The sequence below is a fragment of the Nerophis lumbriciformis genome, linkage group LG13 (assembly GCF_033978685.3).
Source record: "Nerophis lumbriciformis linkage group LG13, RoL_Nlum_v2.1, whole genome shotgun sequence".
NCBI classification, from domain to species: domain Eukaryota; kingdom Metazoa; phylum Chordata; class Actinopteri; order Syngnathiformes; family Syngnathidae; genus Nerophis; species Nerophis lumbriciformis.
In genome coordinates this window covers 20,041,006-20,058,500 of record NC_084560.2, presented here as the reverse complement: position 1 = coordinate 20,058,500, position 17,495 = coordinate 20,041,006, and the positions used below count along the sequence as shown (strand labels likewise).

Genomic DNA, 17,495 nt, shown 5'->3' with positions numbered 1-17,495 from the left:
CTTTTCCTGTTTTGTTGGTATTTTCCTGTTTTGTTTTAGCAATCAAGAACATTTAAGAGGTTGCGATCTTTTTTGGTGTGGACATTGTTGATTGTCATGTCATGTACGGATGTACTTTGTGGACGCCGTCTCAGCTCCACACGCCGTAAGTCTTTGCTGTCGTCCAGCATTCTGTTTTTGTTTACTTTGCAGCCAGTTCAGTTTTAGTTTTGTTCTGCATAGCCATCCCTAAGCTTCAATGCTTTTTCTTAGCGGCACTTGTCTTTTGTTTATTTTTGGTTTAAGCATTACACATTTTTACCTGCACACTGCCTCCCGCTGTCAACTGCATATTGTGATCACTAAAAACCATCGTCATCTTACACGACCAGTTCCCGACATCTACAAAGCAATTAGCTACTAACTTCCACCTACTGATATGGAAGAGAATAACATGGTTACTCTGCCGATCTCTAGACAGCGCAGACACTCAACGGCACATTATTTTCGGATTATAATTACTGGTTTGCAAAAAATATGTTTAACCCAAATAGATGAAATTTGATAATCTCCCACGGCACACCAGACTATCTGGTAAAAAAATAGAGATAAAAGCATCATGGAATGACAAAAAGCTGATATTAAAATTAAAAAAAACAAATATTTGTCTATAAATATATGGATAACGTTTATCCATAGTCTTATTAGACATTACAAATGGACATGATGGTGTTACGTTCATATCCCAACACTGCTTTACCATTATTACTTTGGCCATAATTGGCAGCCATATAGATCTCATACATGAACTCACATACATACATGATTTTTTTTTTTGTCATAAAAAAATACAATGTATTTGTATGCCTACAGACTGTATTGATCTATATTGATATGTAATGTAGGAACCAGAAATATTAATAACAGAAATAAACAACCCTTTTGTGCGAATGAGTGTAAATGGGGGAGGGAGGTTTTTGGGTTGGTGCACTAATTGTAAGTGTATCTTGTGTTTTTTTTATGTTGATTTACTTTAAAAAAAATAATTTTTTTTTGGTCCGTGGACCAATCGATCCACGGACCAGTACCGGGCCGTGGCCCGGTTGTTGGGCACCACTGGCCTAAAGGATGTGCTTGACAAGTACACAGATGGAGCAACCATACTGTAAATCAGTGTTTTTCAACCACTGTGCTGCGGTAGTGCCGTGAGATACAGTCTGGTGTGACGTGGGAGATGATGTAATTTCACCTAATTGGGTTAAAAATATTTTTTGCAAACCAGTAATTATAATCCGCAAATAATGTGCCGTTGTTGATTGTCTGTGCTGTCTGGAGCTTGGCAGAGTAACCGTGTAATATTCTTCCATATCAGTAGGTGGCAGCAGGTAGTTAATTGCTTTGTCGTGATAACAATATGCAGACGACAGCGGGAGGCAGCGTGCAGGTCAAAAAGGTATCTAATGCTTAAACCAAAAATAAACATAAGGCGAGTGCCGCTAAGAAAAGGCATTGAAGCTTAGGGAAGGCTATGCAGAATGAAACTAAAACTGAACTGGCTGCAAAGTAAACAGAATGCTGGACGACAGCAAAGACTAACAGCGTGTGGAGCAGAGAAGGCGTCCACAAAGTACGTACATCCGAACATGACAAGACAAGCAACAATGTCCCCACAAAGAAGGATAGCAACATCTTCAATATTTTTGATTGCTAAAACAAAAGCAGGTGTGGGGAATAGCGCTCAGGGAAGAAATTAAACTGCTACAGGAAAATATGTTTCCTTTACTCACATATGAACTTGAAGTGCCATCCCATGGAATGGTCCAAAATGTTTTGGTATCCTGGAGCATTCAAAGTTCCTTTCACTGGGAATAAGGGGCCAAGCCCAACTCCTGAAAAACTAACCACACCATAATTCCTCCTCCACCAAATTTCAGACTCGGCACAATGCTGTTTGAAATGTAGCGTTCTCCTGGCAACCTCCAAACTGGTCCATCAGATTGCCAGATGGAAAAGCGTGATTCATCAGTCCAAAGAAGGCGTCTCCACTGCTCTAGAGTCCAATGGCGGCGTGCTTTACACCACTGCACCCCACGCTTTGCATTGGACTTGGTGATGTATGGCTTAGATGCAGCTGCTCGGCCATGGAAACCCATTCCATGAAGCTCTTTGCGTACTGTACGTGGGCTAATTGGAAGGTCACATGAAGTTTGGAGCTCTGTAGCAACTGACTGTGCAGAAAGTCTTTGCACTATGCACTTTTCGCTGACCCCTCTGTCAGTTTACGTGGCCTACCATTTGGTGGCCAAGTTGCTGTTGTTCCCAAACTCTTCACTTTTCTTATAATAAATTTGACTTTGGAATATTTAGGAGCGAGGAAATTTCCCGACTGGATATGTTGCACAGGTGGCATCCTATGACAGTTCCACGCTGTAAATCACTGAGTGCGGCCCATTCTTGCTTGATTTTATACACCTGTGGCCGGGCGAAGTGATTAGGACACCTGATTCTCATCATTTGGACAGGTGGCCAAATACTTTTGGCAATATAGTGTACCAACAAAACAGGAAAAGCCATCAAAAGACGAACTAAAACACTTATGGTCTTGCGCTTTGGGTTATGACCGAAAGGACAAGATCACGGGTACAAGCGGCCGAAATGAGTTTCCTCCGCCGGGTGGCGGGGCTCTCCCTTAGAGATAGGGTGAGAAGCTCTGCCATCCGGGGGGAGCTCAAAGCCGCTGCTCCTCCACATCGAGAGGAGCCAGATGAGGTGGTTCGGGCATCTGGTCAGGATGCCACCCGAACGCCTCCCTAGGGAGGTGTTTAGGGTACGTCCGACCGGTAGGAGGCCGCGGGGAAGACCCAGGACACGTTGGGAAGACTATGTCTCCCGGCTGGCCTGGGAACGCCTCGGGGTCCCACAGGAAGAGCTGGACGAAGTGGCTGGGGAGAGGGAAGTCTGGGCTTCCCTGCTTAGGCTGCTGCCCCCGCGACCCGACCTCGGATAAGCGGAAGAAGATGGATGGATTGACGGTAAAACACAAAAAAAAAAAACTCTAAGGGCGTGACGGTATACACCTACTTTGAGACAAGAGCTATAGTGATGCATGCTTAGTTATGGTTTGAATTCATATCCAATTGATTGAAACTTTTATTAGTAGATTGCACAGTTCAGTACATATTCCGTACAATTGACCACTAATGGTAACACCCGAATAAGTTTTTCAACTTGTTTAAGTCGGGGTCCACGTAATCAAGTCATTGCGAGAACAACTTTTTTACTGTCAATATCGGTTGCCGAGTTTATTTTTTTTATGTTTTCTGTTGGTGGTGTGTCGCCGCATTTTTTTCCAATGAAAAAAAAGGTGAAAAACACTGCTGTAAATCACAGCTCCTTCTGTGTTATTTTGAAATTCACCAGTCGTTTCCGGCTGTGCTCCTCGGTTATTTGTCCAATCGGAGTGCGGCAGTCGGCGTGAAAAAAAAACCCACAATGGGGAAATACATTAGCGCGGATCGACACGACGCGGATTGTATGACACGGTAATGTCAAATAAGTTGGTATCGTGAGCGAATTGTATAAACTATTTCGTCATATTCTACGTGTACCGTAGTTCCGTGTCGTATTAATAGCATGCCACGCAGGCAGCTCACCGCTCCGTGGGAGGGGAACTTGAACGTCGGACACTTGTTCAAAAAGCTGCTTTGATAGTTACCGCGTTCTTAAAAAGGTGAACAGGATGATTCGGAGGTACTTGCGGGGCAGTGGGAGGGTTCTGGTGTTTGTGTTCGTGGCTTCTGTCATTTGGCTCCTGTTGGACATTGCTGTGCTCCGCATGTCCTTCAGCGACGGCAACCTTCACCTGCTGAAGGAGCGAGTCATCCGGGAGAAGGAGCTCCTCAAGCAGCGGGCCGAAGTCAACCAGTCGACGAAAAGGGACTACGGGCATCCTGTGCTCAGGACGGAGGACACAGGCTCGGTCAGTCCTGACATGGCCAGGGTCTACAGGCAAGGGGACAAGAGACGGAACTCCACTTTGCTGAAAAGTCAGAGTGCAGAAATGCAGGAGGCTCCTGCTAAAAAGCCTGTGGATTTACCTGTAAATGATACACCGCTTTTGAAAAACTTTAATCAGAGCTCCAATATTGACAGGCGCAAGGATGCGGAAATTAAACCTATGAACACTACAGAGAAAGTTAAAGATGAAGCCGAGCAGAAGGAACCTCCTGCCACAACGAAGCGTGCAATTGAGGAGAACCACATTAGGAAGTTCTCAAACAGTTATCAGAAGACGGGAGGTGTCCATCGGGTGCTGTCCCTCGACGTGACCAGTGCCCCCAGAGACCCCGCCGCCGTCGGCCAGTTCGGCCAAGCGGCCGTGGTTCCTGGCGACAAGGATGCCGAAGTGAAGGAGCGATGGGATGAGGGCTTTTTCAACGTCTTCCTGAGCGACCGGATTCCGGTGGACCGAGGTGTTCCCGACACCAGGCCTGAGATGTGAGTCACGCCCCGAACATTACCAGTCAGATATCCCTGCCTGCCATCTGTGTAACTCCCTCGTATCCTTAGCTGTGCCCAGAACCTGGTCCACGACAACCTGCCTTCCACCAGTGTAATCTTCTGCTTCGTGGATGAGGTGTGGTCCACACTGCTGCGCTCCGTGCACAGCGTCATCAATCGATCGCCGCCACACCTCCTTAAGGAGATCATTCTCGTGGACGACTTCAGCACCAAAGGTAATGGCTCACTTGTAGCCCACAATCTAATGTCATCAAGAGCTATGACTGTTTGGTTATGGTTATTTGTTTTAGTCATGTTACATTAACAAAAAGGTACCTCCTGTGGTTACATTTGAACACATCTGAAAAGGAGTAAGAAGAAGCAGAGTTTATACTGTATTTAATCCTAATCTTTCTCCATGTATTTTACTAATAGTTAAACCGCACCATACAACTACACAACAACTAAGCACTCAGTAACACACAAGCTAAACAATGCGCAGTAAGTGTCCTTAATTAACAATATTGCAATCTAAAACATACATTTTTTTTCAACAAATATCCAATAATTCTAGTTGCATATTTGTATCTGTATATATATATATATATATATATATATATATATATATATATATATATATATATATATATATATATATATATAATTATATATATATATATATATAATTATTATTAGAAGGTATCCAGTAACAAATGTGTCCACATTATTAAATCTACTGTTTCAACCTTAATGAATTATTGTGACCACTAGGTGTTTCCAAAAAAAAACAAATTACCACCTCATTTCAATTCAAAGCAGTGGTTCTTAATGTTGTTGGAGGTACCGAACCCCACCAGTTTCATATGCGCCTTCACCGAACCCTTCTTTAGTGAAAAATTATGTTTTTTTTCCAAATTCAAGACAAAGTTATGTTTTTTTACTGGTGCACAAAATGAACCGTGCATGAACATCACCTTGTTCAAAGAACAACAAACAGTGCATGAACTCACAACAAATTACACACCTGCAAATCACATGGAAAATTAGAGGGAAAATTGTTTGGGGGGTATCCATAATATGCCGATAGGGAGAAGTTTTTATTTACACGATGAGTTGGGTGTGTCTTGACTTCAGTGGCGGAGGCTCCGCCGAACCCCTGAGGCCGACTCACCGAACCCCTAGGGTTTGATCGAACCCAGGTTAAGAACCACTGATTTAAAGACATTGTAAATCTGTTCCAGACAGCTAATGATAAACAGATTAGTGATGTTTATAAGTAGCATTGTTCTGACTTATTTCACTTGATCAATCATTTTTCTTACATTCTACACAACAAAATAGAATTATGCAATGATTCCTGCTGAAAATGTATCAGATCGATATTGGTATCGGCCAATACTCAAGGCTCCAATATCGGTATCAAATCACAAGGGGAAATGTTGTATCGGGACACCTAACAGAAATTATCCATGAATTTTGAACTTAAAATTACTTTCAGTCGCTTTTCATTCCACCTTTCCTCAAAAGAATAGACATTATAAAAAAGGTGTTGATTTTGTTATATAAGACTGCATTTTTCTCAACTTGAAAAAATGTCTGAAAAGGTCCAGAGATTCATACATGTAAACCAACAGGTGGCACCGACAGTGACTTCTCCCTAAGTGGTCAGAGCTCTTTTGCCTGTCACTCACACTGGCGAGCCATTGGAGGAAAAACATGGCTCAAAGTTTGGCGGTTTGCTTACAAAGGGGTAGTTTGATTATTTTAAAAGATAATAGTGATCAATAAAGCAACAAACAGTTGGAGCGGCGAATAATTTTTTTAAATTACAATCCAAAAGGAAAATGTCACTGATTTTGACATTGATTTAAAAACGTGTGCACTATGTATATAAACTATACCGTACGTTTGAGGGTTGTAGTATTTTGCTGCTGTTTTGTCACTATTCAGTATGAGGAAGTGCAGTTCTACAGCAATACATTTGGATAAACTGCAAGCACAATAATAAACATACGGTATTGTTGCACAAATACCTCTGACAGTGGCTGGCAAAACAAACTCATTTACCGTACATTACTGTGTGTATGTTCATATCTACGTGTATATACAGTCGTGGTCAAAAGTGTACATACACTTGTAAAGAACATAATGTCATGGCTGTCTTGAGTTTCCAATCATTTCTACAACTCTTATTTAACTTTCCTCCAGAAGGTCTTATCTTTGTCCATGTGATGTCAGATGAAACAAATATGTTGCTGTTTGGCCACAATACCCAGCAATATGATTTGGAGGAGAAAAAGTGAGGCCTTTAATCCCAGGAACACCATTTCTACCGTCAAGCATGGTGGTGGTAGTATTATGCTCTGGGCCTGTTTTGCTGCCAATGGAACTGGTGCTTTACAGAGAGTAAATGGGACAATGAAAAAGGAGGATTACCTCCAAATTCTTCAGGACAACCTAAAATCATCAGCCCGGAGGTTGGGTCTTAGGCGCAGTTGGGTGTTCCAACAGGACAATGATCCCAAACCCACGTCAAAAGTGGTAAAGGAATGGCTAAATTAGGCTAGAATTAAGGTTTTAGAATGGCCTTCCCAATGTCCTGACTTAAACGTGTGGACAATGCTGAAGAAACAAGTCCATGTCAGAAAGCCAACAAATTTAGCTGAACTGCACCAATTTTGTCAAGAGTGGTCAAAAATTCAACCAGAAGCTTGTGGATGGCTACCAAAAGCACCTTTTTTACAGTGAAAGGGATATGTAACCAAATATTAACATTGCTGTATGTATACTTTTGACCCAGCAGATTTGCTCACATTTTCATAATAAATTCATAAAAGAACCAAACTTCATGAATGTTTTTTTGTGACAAACAAGTATGTGCTCCAATCACTGTCACAAAAAAATAAGAGTTGTAGAAAAGATTGGAAACTCAAGACAGCCATGACATTATGTTCTTTACAAGTGTATGTAAACCTTTGACCACGACTGTATATATACTATACCGTAAGTCCGAGTTAATTGTATTCCTTGATGTCTTACATTCAGGTCAATGTAGTGTTACTTTGCAATATGATTATTAGTAGTTGTAGTAATGTAAAAGTGCAGTGTGATAGGTGTTTGTAGTATTTTGCTGCTTGTTTCATCACTATTCAGTATGAGGAAGTGCAGTTCCACAGCAAAACATTTTGATAAACTGCAAGCACAATAATAAACATATACGATATTGTTGCACAAATACCTCTTACAGTGGCTGGCAAAACTTAAAGTAATTTACATTACTGTGTGAATGTCTATATCTATCATACTGTTCCATCATTTCATCTCTATGAAACTTGCTCTAACTCTAGTTTTTCAAGTACAGTATGCTGGAGTTGACCTTTCTATAACCGTGTTTTAACTCGTGCAGATAACCTAAAGGATGCGCTTGACAAGTACATGTCCCAGTTTCCCAAAGTCCGAATCATTCGTCTGAAGGAACGTCAAGGCCTGATCAGGGCACGGCTGGCTGGAGCAGCCGTTGCCAAAGGTGTGTTCTGGTATTTACCTTGTACATGGAAGAGATCTGCTTTGCATATTACTATGTGGTTTAATTAAGAACTATATTAACTGTCTCCTTCATAGATAATATTCATCTGTTTTTAAACGTAACATACATCCAGATAGTAGTACGTGTTGTTAATGCTCATATTTTGTGTGTAATTGACTAACTTTCCCACTATGTGGGGGAAGAACTGCAAACTGAACACAAGCATGTGTCTGTTAAAAGCCAACATAACAATTTATATATACTGCAGCTGTCCACATGTGGTTATTTCAGTGTAACAGGATGTTTGCTTTGCTCTTAGGCGAGGTTCTTACCTTCCTCGACTCGCACGTTGAATGCAACGTGGGCTGGCTGGAGCCTCTGCTGGAGCGAGTCTACCTGGATCGCAGGAAGGTGCCCTGTCCAGTTATCGAGGTCATCAGTGACCAGGACCTGAGGTGGCACCAGTCAGATAAATGTGTTATAGATGTCTTTAATTGTTACTGTACGGTTCTATTTTCCTTCCCCCATTAGTTATAAGATGGTTGACAACTTCCAGAGGGGCATTTTCAAATGGCCTTTGGTGTTTGGTTGGAATGCCCTATCAAATGAGTATGTTAAGAAGAAGAATATGACCGCAGCCGACCCCATCCGGTACCCAGACACCCTCAGGCTCACCCTTGTTATTTTATGTTTTTCATGATCATCATTATATGTTTTGTTTAAATCTCACAGATGTCCTGTTATGGCTGGAGGACTCTTTTCCATTGACAGGAAATACTTCTACGAACTTGGTGCCTATGATCCAGGCTTGGATGTGTGGGGTGGAGAGAACATGGAGATTTCATTTAAGGTAAAGAACAGACACACTAACTACGGCTGGACGATTAATCTAATTTTCATTTAGATTTTGAACATAGCTTCCAATGATCATAAAACTATTATCGAAAAAAATGCAATGTACATGCAAATTTCTGAGTTTGTACTGTGAAACAGATAAGGAGCGAATGAGTGAAAAAAAACCCACATCTACTAGAAGTTTGGGATCATACCATGGTTGCTACTTTTTGACACAGCGCTAGTATGCCCAATCAATAATCACTAAACTCAACAAAAAAAAGTAATGCATTTCCGCGTTGACGTAACCGTGGACAGTTACAGAATTGGCCAGTAAAACGGAATCCATTGTTAAACGCAGAATATCCCGGAAATTGACATACATTTTGCTGAAATGCTGTCATTGTGATGAGAAATAACATTATTTTGTGCTCAATAATTCTCGAAACTCTCTCCCACCCCGTGCTGAACTAAACAGTGGAGACGGCCACTTGAAATCGCGACTAAACTACCGTATTTTTCGGACTATAAGTCAGTTTTTTTTCATAGTTTTGCCGGGGGTGTGACTTATACTCAGGAGCGACTTACGTGAAATTAACACATTACCGTAAAATATCAAATAATATTTAGCTCATTCACGTAAGAGACTAAACGTATAAGATTTAATCGGATTTAGCGATTAGGAGTGACAGATTGTTTGGTAAACGTATAGCATGTTCTATAGGTTATAGTTATTTGAATGACTCTTATCATAGTATGTTACGTTAACATACCAGGCACGTTCCCAGTTGGTTATTTATGCGTCATATAACGTACACTTATTCAGCCTGTTGTTCACTATTCTTTATTTTAAATTGCCTTTCAAATGTCTATTCTTGGTGTTGGGTTTTATCAAATAAATTTCCCCCAAAAATGCGACTTATACTCCAGTGCGACTTATTTGTTTTTTTCCTTCTTTATTATGCATTTTCGGCAGGTGCGACTTATACTCCGGTGCGACTTATACTCCGAAAAATACGGTACGTGGCTGAAGCTAGCAAGAACCATCTATTCACCGACCACATCTAATCTGTTTTTGTTTTGTTAACAACATCAATATAAAATCAATGTACAAACAGGATAGCAGTTGCGACTTGACAGGCTAGCTTTTTTTTTTTTTTTTTTTTTTTTTTTTTTTTAAACTGTGTAAACATCCGTGATAGGTGTGACTGGTAAAACAATTGAGCTTATTAAATGTCACATAAAGCACCCTGTCATTTATCAAAATTTTACATGCTTCTTCTAAGTCCGTGCATTAACCTGACTGACTATTTCTGTGCTGCAGCAGATGTCATTATTACCAAAACACAGCTGCAGAAAAGACATGGCATCTGTAAAGCGCAAGTTTACAATGGAGTTTAAAGACAGTGCTTTCTAGTGTGGAAAAAATACACCCAAAATGAGTTATGAAAGGTCCAGCCCATAAGCAGAGGAAGATAAAATATTGTGGCAATAGTGAACAAATGATCTATTTGTGTATGGTTGGATCACTGTAAAAAAAAATGTGTTTACTCAAATTCACTCAGTCAGGTCATCTTGTTGCTTTGACTGAGTTGTGCTGAGTCAACTTAGTGTCATGTATATTACACTTCAAAACATGAATTGACATTCAGTCTGATGTAAGATGGACTTGAAAATATTAGTTGAGATAACTTTAATATACCGGTAAGTTGGTACAATATATTTTATGGAGTCCCTACAGCTGTAAGTCAACTTGGCTCAACATGGTAAACAGTCTGTAGTCTTATAGCATGTATTTGTTTGTATACACACACACACACACACACACATTCAGTTTGTACATTAAAAACATTCACCCATTCACACACGCAAAGCGCTAACCACGAGCTATCAAGAGCGGGGAACTTCGGCATGAGCTTGACCAGGCTGGGATCAATCCTGTAACCCTCTGTCTACAGCCTGCCTTTCTATAAGAAAGCCAGTCTACCCGCTGAGCCATGCCGCCCATATGGAGGCAGTTGATACTACTCGTAATTGTATCGTGTAATGTTCACCGGAAAACATTACTTAAGAGAACAAAAAAAGATGTTGAACTTCTTTTATGACATTTTCAAGGTTCAACACTGCACGGGACATGAGAGGCCCACCTTGGCTTACTTTCTAAAGTTGACTGAACTTATTTTTACTTGATTTTAATGAGTTTCCACGCTTTTTTCGAGTTGAAGTAGTCATAACTCTTTTTAGTTGTGATGGGCAATTTGTTCTTTCAACTTAACAGTAGTTGTCAAGTTATGTTTTGTTAGTTTGTGCTCTCCCCTAACTTGAAAAGGGTTTTGACTTTTTGACCAGGGGTTACACTGGGACTTCACTCTTTGTTTTAATCCAATGATGAGACAAATCTCTGTTTCTCCTTTTGTTTTGGACTTGTCTTTTTTTTCATTGAATAGTTGTAAGGTGAAAAACCTTTGGAGAAGTTGGAAAAATACAAAAGCAATTAGGGACCAATATAAACAAATTACATTTCAATAAACCATTTTTTTAAAGTAAAAGTGTTTCCAAAAGTACATATAGTGACACTTAACAGCTTGGATTTGGCATTTAAACATTTAACAGCCACTTGGCAATTAAAATAAATGCAACATATCAAATCAAACATCAAAATAATATAAGTCATCTCACCGTCAGCCACCCTGGTCTCTGTAAACAGTTGGGCACTACTGCATTTGGCAAATTCTCCTAGAACAGTGTTTGTTGGCCTGAAGTCTGAACTGGAGCTGCAGACTTAAAGGAGTGGACTTGATTGCTTCAGGTGAGAGCTTTCCTGATTGATGGATGCCCTTCAGCTGTTGGGACATTTTGAATGTGATTCCAGTTCTCTCCTCTGGGGGGAAATGGGAGCCAAACTCAAATTTGGACATGAGGCATTGGCCTTGTGTAGAGTTTGCCAAAACAATAGTCCTTCTGACTAAAAACCAAAATCCCTTTTAATAGTGATGACTGTGGTGCGGATTAACTTGAGGAAATCCTATGTAATGACTGCTTGTACAGATCTGGATGTGCGGAGGCGAAATAGAGATCATCCCCTGCTCTCGAGTAGGACACATTTTCCGGGATCAGAACCCATACAAATTCCCAAAGGACAGGCGGAAGACTGTGGAGCGTAACTTGGCCAGAGTTGCCGAGGTCTGGCTGGACGAGTACAAGGAGCTTTTCTACGGCCACGGCTACCACCACCTGCTGGACATAAGAGTCATTGACGTGGGCAACCTCACAGAGCAGATCGAGCTGAGGAACAGACTGAAGTGCAAGAGCTTCAAATGGTACCTGGATAATGTGTACCCAGAGATGGATTCCCCCTTAGTCAAAGCTAAAGGCCTTGTAAGTTGGTTATTTCTTGCAGTGCTGGTACTTTTTAGTGTGTATATATACTCTATATACTTTCATTTACTGCAGGTCTTCAATCGGGGCCTAAGAAAATGTCTCACTCTGCAAAATTATTCTCTCTCCTTTGAGATGTGTGATCTCAGCAAGCAGGTAGGTTTGACTTTGCTCTAGAAAATGTAATTTTTTAATGTCTCACACTGCGTTGTACTTTCTCAAAGAGTCAGCACTTTAATTACACCTGGTTGAGGAACATCCGCCAGCAGGACCTGTGTGTCGTACCCCAGGTCAAATACAACCGCTTGGTTGTAGAGTCATGTGACCGTGCCATGGCTGGACAACGCTGGCTACACAAATCGTCCAACTCGGCACTGGTAAGTTGAAGTTGCACTTAGGGTGTGTAGCTCACCCTTTCAATCGCATTGGGTCGTTTCCCGCAAGACTGCAATTTATTTGTGGCGTGCTGGTTTTACGGGGGTGACGTAGTTGTTGAATTTTCAACACAACACGTTTCACACAAATAAAAAGAAGGCCCCAAAAAATTAGGTAGACCAGCCCTGCAAGGTGTCCCTTATTCTTTTTTCAGGGAGTTGGCAACCCACGTAGCGTAAACTAATGCAAGTGAGATGACTGAATTTTGCAACAAATTGCTACAATTGGTGTTTTATCCTTGACAATGTGTGTTTTACCCGCTAAATGTCTTATCTGGGTAGTTTCAGCTTTAGTATTATTTTTTGAAGCACAGACCCAAAGTGGCAACCATAAATCATAAAGCATAATGTCAATAAAGCTTTCTGTTCTATTCTAACCTAATCCTAATATATATTGTTCTTTAGTGCAACAAGAAAAGCCCAACGTGTTTAATGCCTTTTAATTTTTATTTTAATCTACTAAAATTGTTCTTTGAGTGCAATAAGAACCAGATGTATAACGTATCGTAAGATTTTGTTCAAATTAAGCCAAAAATGAATTTTTTTTTGTGGTCCCCTTTATTTTGAAAAGTATCGAAATACACTTTGGTACCGGTCCCAGTACCAAAATGTTGGTGTCTGGACAATCCTAAAGTAATATAAATATTTATCAAAGCAGTTTCTATTTTATGGAAGAATGTAGTTAATTATAGAACTGGCACCCAATGTTAAAAAAAAAAAGTATAGATTTTGAATCGAGAATTGGTTTGAATTGAGAATCTATTTCAAATCAAATCGTTACCCCTAAGAATCCAATCGAATCCTGTGGTGCCCTAATATACGCAGATTAATCCTGCAATTTTTTGACCGTACATGCTCCTTTACCGAAACCGCGGATGGTTACCTGAAAGTTTGTTATACGGTCAGTGATCAGATCAATGCATACGTTAGTGCAAAGATGAGTGAGGAGACGCCGACTGCTGTGCTCACTGCCAAATTTTACTTCAAAATACACCCTAACCAGACTTTGGATAAAAATGTTTTCAACAAAAATAAAAAACAAATGTTGTACATTGAGCTCAGTATGATGATTGTCATACATACTGTAAACAGTTAAAAGGTGTTGCTGTATGACAATAAAATGGCATATGTGACCAAATATTGGGGTCTTGGTTAAGTAAATTAAAATTATGCACATAGGTAATGACATGTGATTAATCATCAAACATCTACATTCAAAGTGTGATTAATCTGATTTAAAAAAAAGAAAAAAAAGTAATATGGCTCTTATGAAGCCAGAACAATATTTAATGTTTCCTCTGCCAAGAAAGTACAGTACAGGCCAAAAGTTTGGACTCGCCTTCTCATTCAATGTGTTTTCTTTATTTTCATGACTATTTACATTGTAGATTGTCATTGAAGGCATCAGAACTATAAATGGACACATGTGGAGTTATGTACTTAACAAAAAAAGGTGAAATAACTGAAAACATGTTTTATATTCTAGTTTCTTCAAAATAGCCACCCTTTGCTCTGATTACTTTTTCGCACACTCTTGGCATTCTCTCGATAAGCTCGTAGTAGAGGTTGTCACCTGAAATGGTTTTCACTTCACAGGTGTGCTTGAAACTCTTCGAGAGAATGCCAAGAGTGTGCAAAGCAGTAATCAGAGCAAAGGGTGGCTATTTTGAAGAAACTAGAATATAAAACATGTTTTCTGTTATTTCACCTTTTTTTGTTAAGTACATAAATCCACATGTGTCCATTTATAGTTCTGATACCTTCAATGACAAGAAAACGCATTGGAGGAGAAGGTGTGTCCAAACTTTTGGCCTATACTTTATATTGTGTGGCTATTTATTTAGTTATTTAAAAAAATACTAGTTAGTTTAAAGATTTTAGTGTGCGTATTTTTGAGCACATTTAACAATACTGTGATAATAATGGTAAACATCATAATTTTGGTCACAATCACTTGATTTTGCCATTTTATTTGTTTTGGTTGTGTACATTTGAGGGTCCTCCATACCCTCCTTAACAGAGACACAACATATTTCATTACTTTTGATTGTGACTTTAATTCAAGTGCAATTTTTTGCTGACAGTATGTTTTATTTTTATTATTTGTTTTTGTTTTATTTGACTTGGATATTTAAAATGTTACATTCCAATTACAATGTTAAAATATACAAGAAATACAAGTTTATTGCATTTGAAAGGGTATACTTGCATTATTATTACATCAGTGATTAATTCGGTCTCAAGCTAATGTTGACAATAATATCATTTATCGTCAAAAATTTGTAGGCCAATATATCGTCCAGCAAAATGGCAAAATAGACAGCACTAGTTTAAGGCAACATATTATAGTTTCTAACAGACAAGAGGTGCGTGTATTTGAAAGCACATGCAGCTTGTTGAGAGCAGCAAAACATGCTTTCATGTCAGACTCTCCAAAAGTTTCTTCACTAAATTTGTTGCTGGTTCTTTTTTTTGAGAAAAAAAAAAAAGAGTATCGAGAGGGGTTTGATTACTCGCTAAATATAGCAGCAAAGTGCAGTCTTTTTATTCTCTGGCAGAGCAGGTGCATGTTAATCTAATCCACATTATTTCTAGAGCATTCTTTACAGATGAAGATAGTTTCCAAAGTGCTGCACATCATTATAAAATCAATAAATAATAAAGACTCCACTTAACTTCAGCCGTTCTAATTTAAAACAATAAAATCGGGTAAATCAACCGAGAGCAGTGTATTTGAAATAGGAATAGATCAAATAATGGGCTGAATAAAAACACTAACACAATTAAAAGGAAATCAAAAGACTCACGCAGAGTTAAAAACCAGTGAATAAAAGTGCGTTTTACGATGAGACTTAAAGCAGTCACCATTCTGACATGAGGGGCAGTGTGGTCCATAGTTTGGGTGCGACTACAAAACAAATGGTAAACTAATTGTGGGCTCAAGGCTTTAGAGAACAAAATATAAAAAAATTCAATTCCAATTCAATTTTAACACTAACAGGATGCCAGTGCAAGGAGGCGAGACTTGTGTGCTCCCATTTTTTTTTTTTTGCAAATATATTTTATTGAATTTTACAGTTAAAATCACATTTGACAATCACACTTTGCTCACTCAGACCCTTCATAAAAGCACACATCCACTCATCCACACTCACATGCACGCTTGAGGAGAGAGGTGCACTTGGGCTTTAACAACTCAAGGTTTACAGTATAGACATTATTAGAAAAAGTACCCAGATATTGTATATATCCATCCATCCTGCACTGGCTCAGGATCAGCACACGATCCAGACCATAGCAAGATGGATGAATATTCCTCAGCATCAAGGATCCTCAGGAAGTGACCACGAGATCACCTCCCGGAGACCTCTCCACCGTTCACACTTAAAAAAGAAGAAAGTCACTTTTTCGTTGCTTGATCAGATGCAAAAAAATAATAATAATACAAAAAAGCAACTAAACCGTGGCAAAACCATGTCAAAAGTGACACAAAAAAACATTGGTAGTGTGGGAACAATACAAAAAATAACAACAATAATAAAAAAGGAATAAAACTACAAAAAAGATATGACAACTTATTTATTCTTTCCCCTTTTTTTTCCCTTCTTTCCCTCCCTTTCCCGAGGGAAAAAAAAATGTCTTAAGTTATGATTCAATATATGTCAGTAAAGGCTTTCAGGTTAGTTCCCATTTATTCATATTTGTAGAGTTTATAAATCTTATTTTTCCAAGAGTCATTACGTTCACAAGTTCATTTAACCAGTGCCTGAAGTTGGGTGCAGATGGGGTCTTTTGGCCAAAATCGTCCCGAGAAGCAACACAGTTGTAATATATTTTGGAAGTTTTTGTGTTTCTGAAGACCACCCAAACAAAATTATATCCCTGTCAGGGACAAGTTTTCTCTGATATACCCCCGAGTAAAAGATGCGCTCCCTTTTTGAGGTGCGTTGTGTGTTCATGAGGGAATGTGTGAGAAACACCAAAGTAGCTCATGAACTTATGTGTCAAATGGTCATTGCTACTACTCACCAGACATCACGTGTTGTTGTTCTTCCACTACTGTCCAGGCCGAGCACTTGCTCGTCGAGGTTTCGCCCAACCAGTTGTGCCTGGAAGCGTCCCCTCAGGGTGACAACCTTCACTTTGCCAACTGCGCAGCCAAAAATGCCCATCAGAAATGGCAGTTTACAAACAACTTCTCGCCATGAAAGACAAGCTGTCAAACCTGCACTAGAAGAAGCCTTCAGCATTCTTGTGCTGCAGGTATTTCCTCTGAGCCTGTGTGCGTGTGCGTGTGCGTGTGCGTGTGCGTGTGCGTTTGCGTGTGTGTGTGTGTGTGTGAGAGAGAGTGTGCATGTGTACGAAGCAGGGGCTGTGTAGATGTGCAATGTTTTCATAACCTTTTTATATATCAGCCTCAGTCCTTTCTTTATAACTCCATTTCTTTGTATACTTTTAAAAGTGCTTGAGTTGCAGTTAGGTTGCACATTTAACACACTCCACGTAGCACGCAGCTACTGAACACTTACGTGCCTCATGTTTCCTGTGAACGTCTCACACTAAACAAATAATGACGATGGAACTTTTGTATAAAACACAGGTACAGCTTTTGATGTTATTTTTTTTAAGATGTTTACTTGAGGTAAAACCACTCTGGGTTATTTTAACGCTGCATTGATTGGGTGGGTGACATTGTAGGATTCTGTCACTAGAGGGCGGCCTTTAATTGGGAATTTGTAAGGACAATTACACAGAAGATGCATTTTTTTGGAAAAAAACAGGCAAATAAAATGACCACAGACAGAGTTTAATTTCTCGTTGTGTTTATTTTGCATCCACAATTT

At 39.7% G+C, this 17,495-nt stretch overlaps 1 protein-coding gene and 1 long non-coding RNA gene across 2 annotated transcripts; one reads left to right on the top strand and one right to left on the bottom strand.

Moving 5' to 3' along the window:
• The first annotated feature begins 3,428 nt into the window (after positions 1-3,428).
• Positions 3,429-17,475, top strand: LOC133613763 (polypeptide N-acetylgalactosaminyltransferase 5). The gene is made up of 10 exons (XM_061971537.2): positions 3,429-4,476; positions 4,549-4,715; positions 7,886-8,005; positions 8,325-8,460; positions 8,537-8,656; positions 8,738-8,855; positions 11,888-12,217; positions 12,293-12,373; positions 12,442-12,594; positions 16,719-17,475. Exons 1-10 carry the CDS (start codon positions 3,719-3,721, stop codon positions 16,857-16,859), a joined length of 2,124 nt encoding a protein of 707 aa, XP_061827521.1. The 5' UTR covers positions 3,429-3,718; the 3' UTR covers positions 16,860-17,475.
• LOC133613765 (uncharacterized) lies at positions 4,701-11,590 on the bottom strand. The gene is made up of 3 exons (XR_012050768.1): positions 11,519-11,590; positions 8,338-8,455; positions 4,701-4,840 (listed from the first exon to the last, which is right to left on the bottom strand). It is a non-coding gene; the product is annotated as an uncharacterized lncRNA (long non-coding RNA).
• Positions 17,476-17,495: the final 20 nt, after the last annotated feature.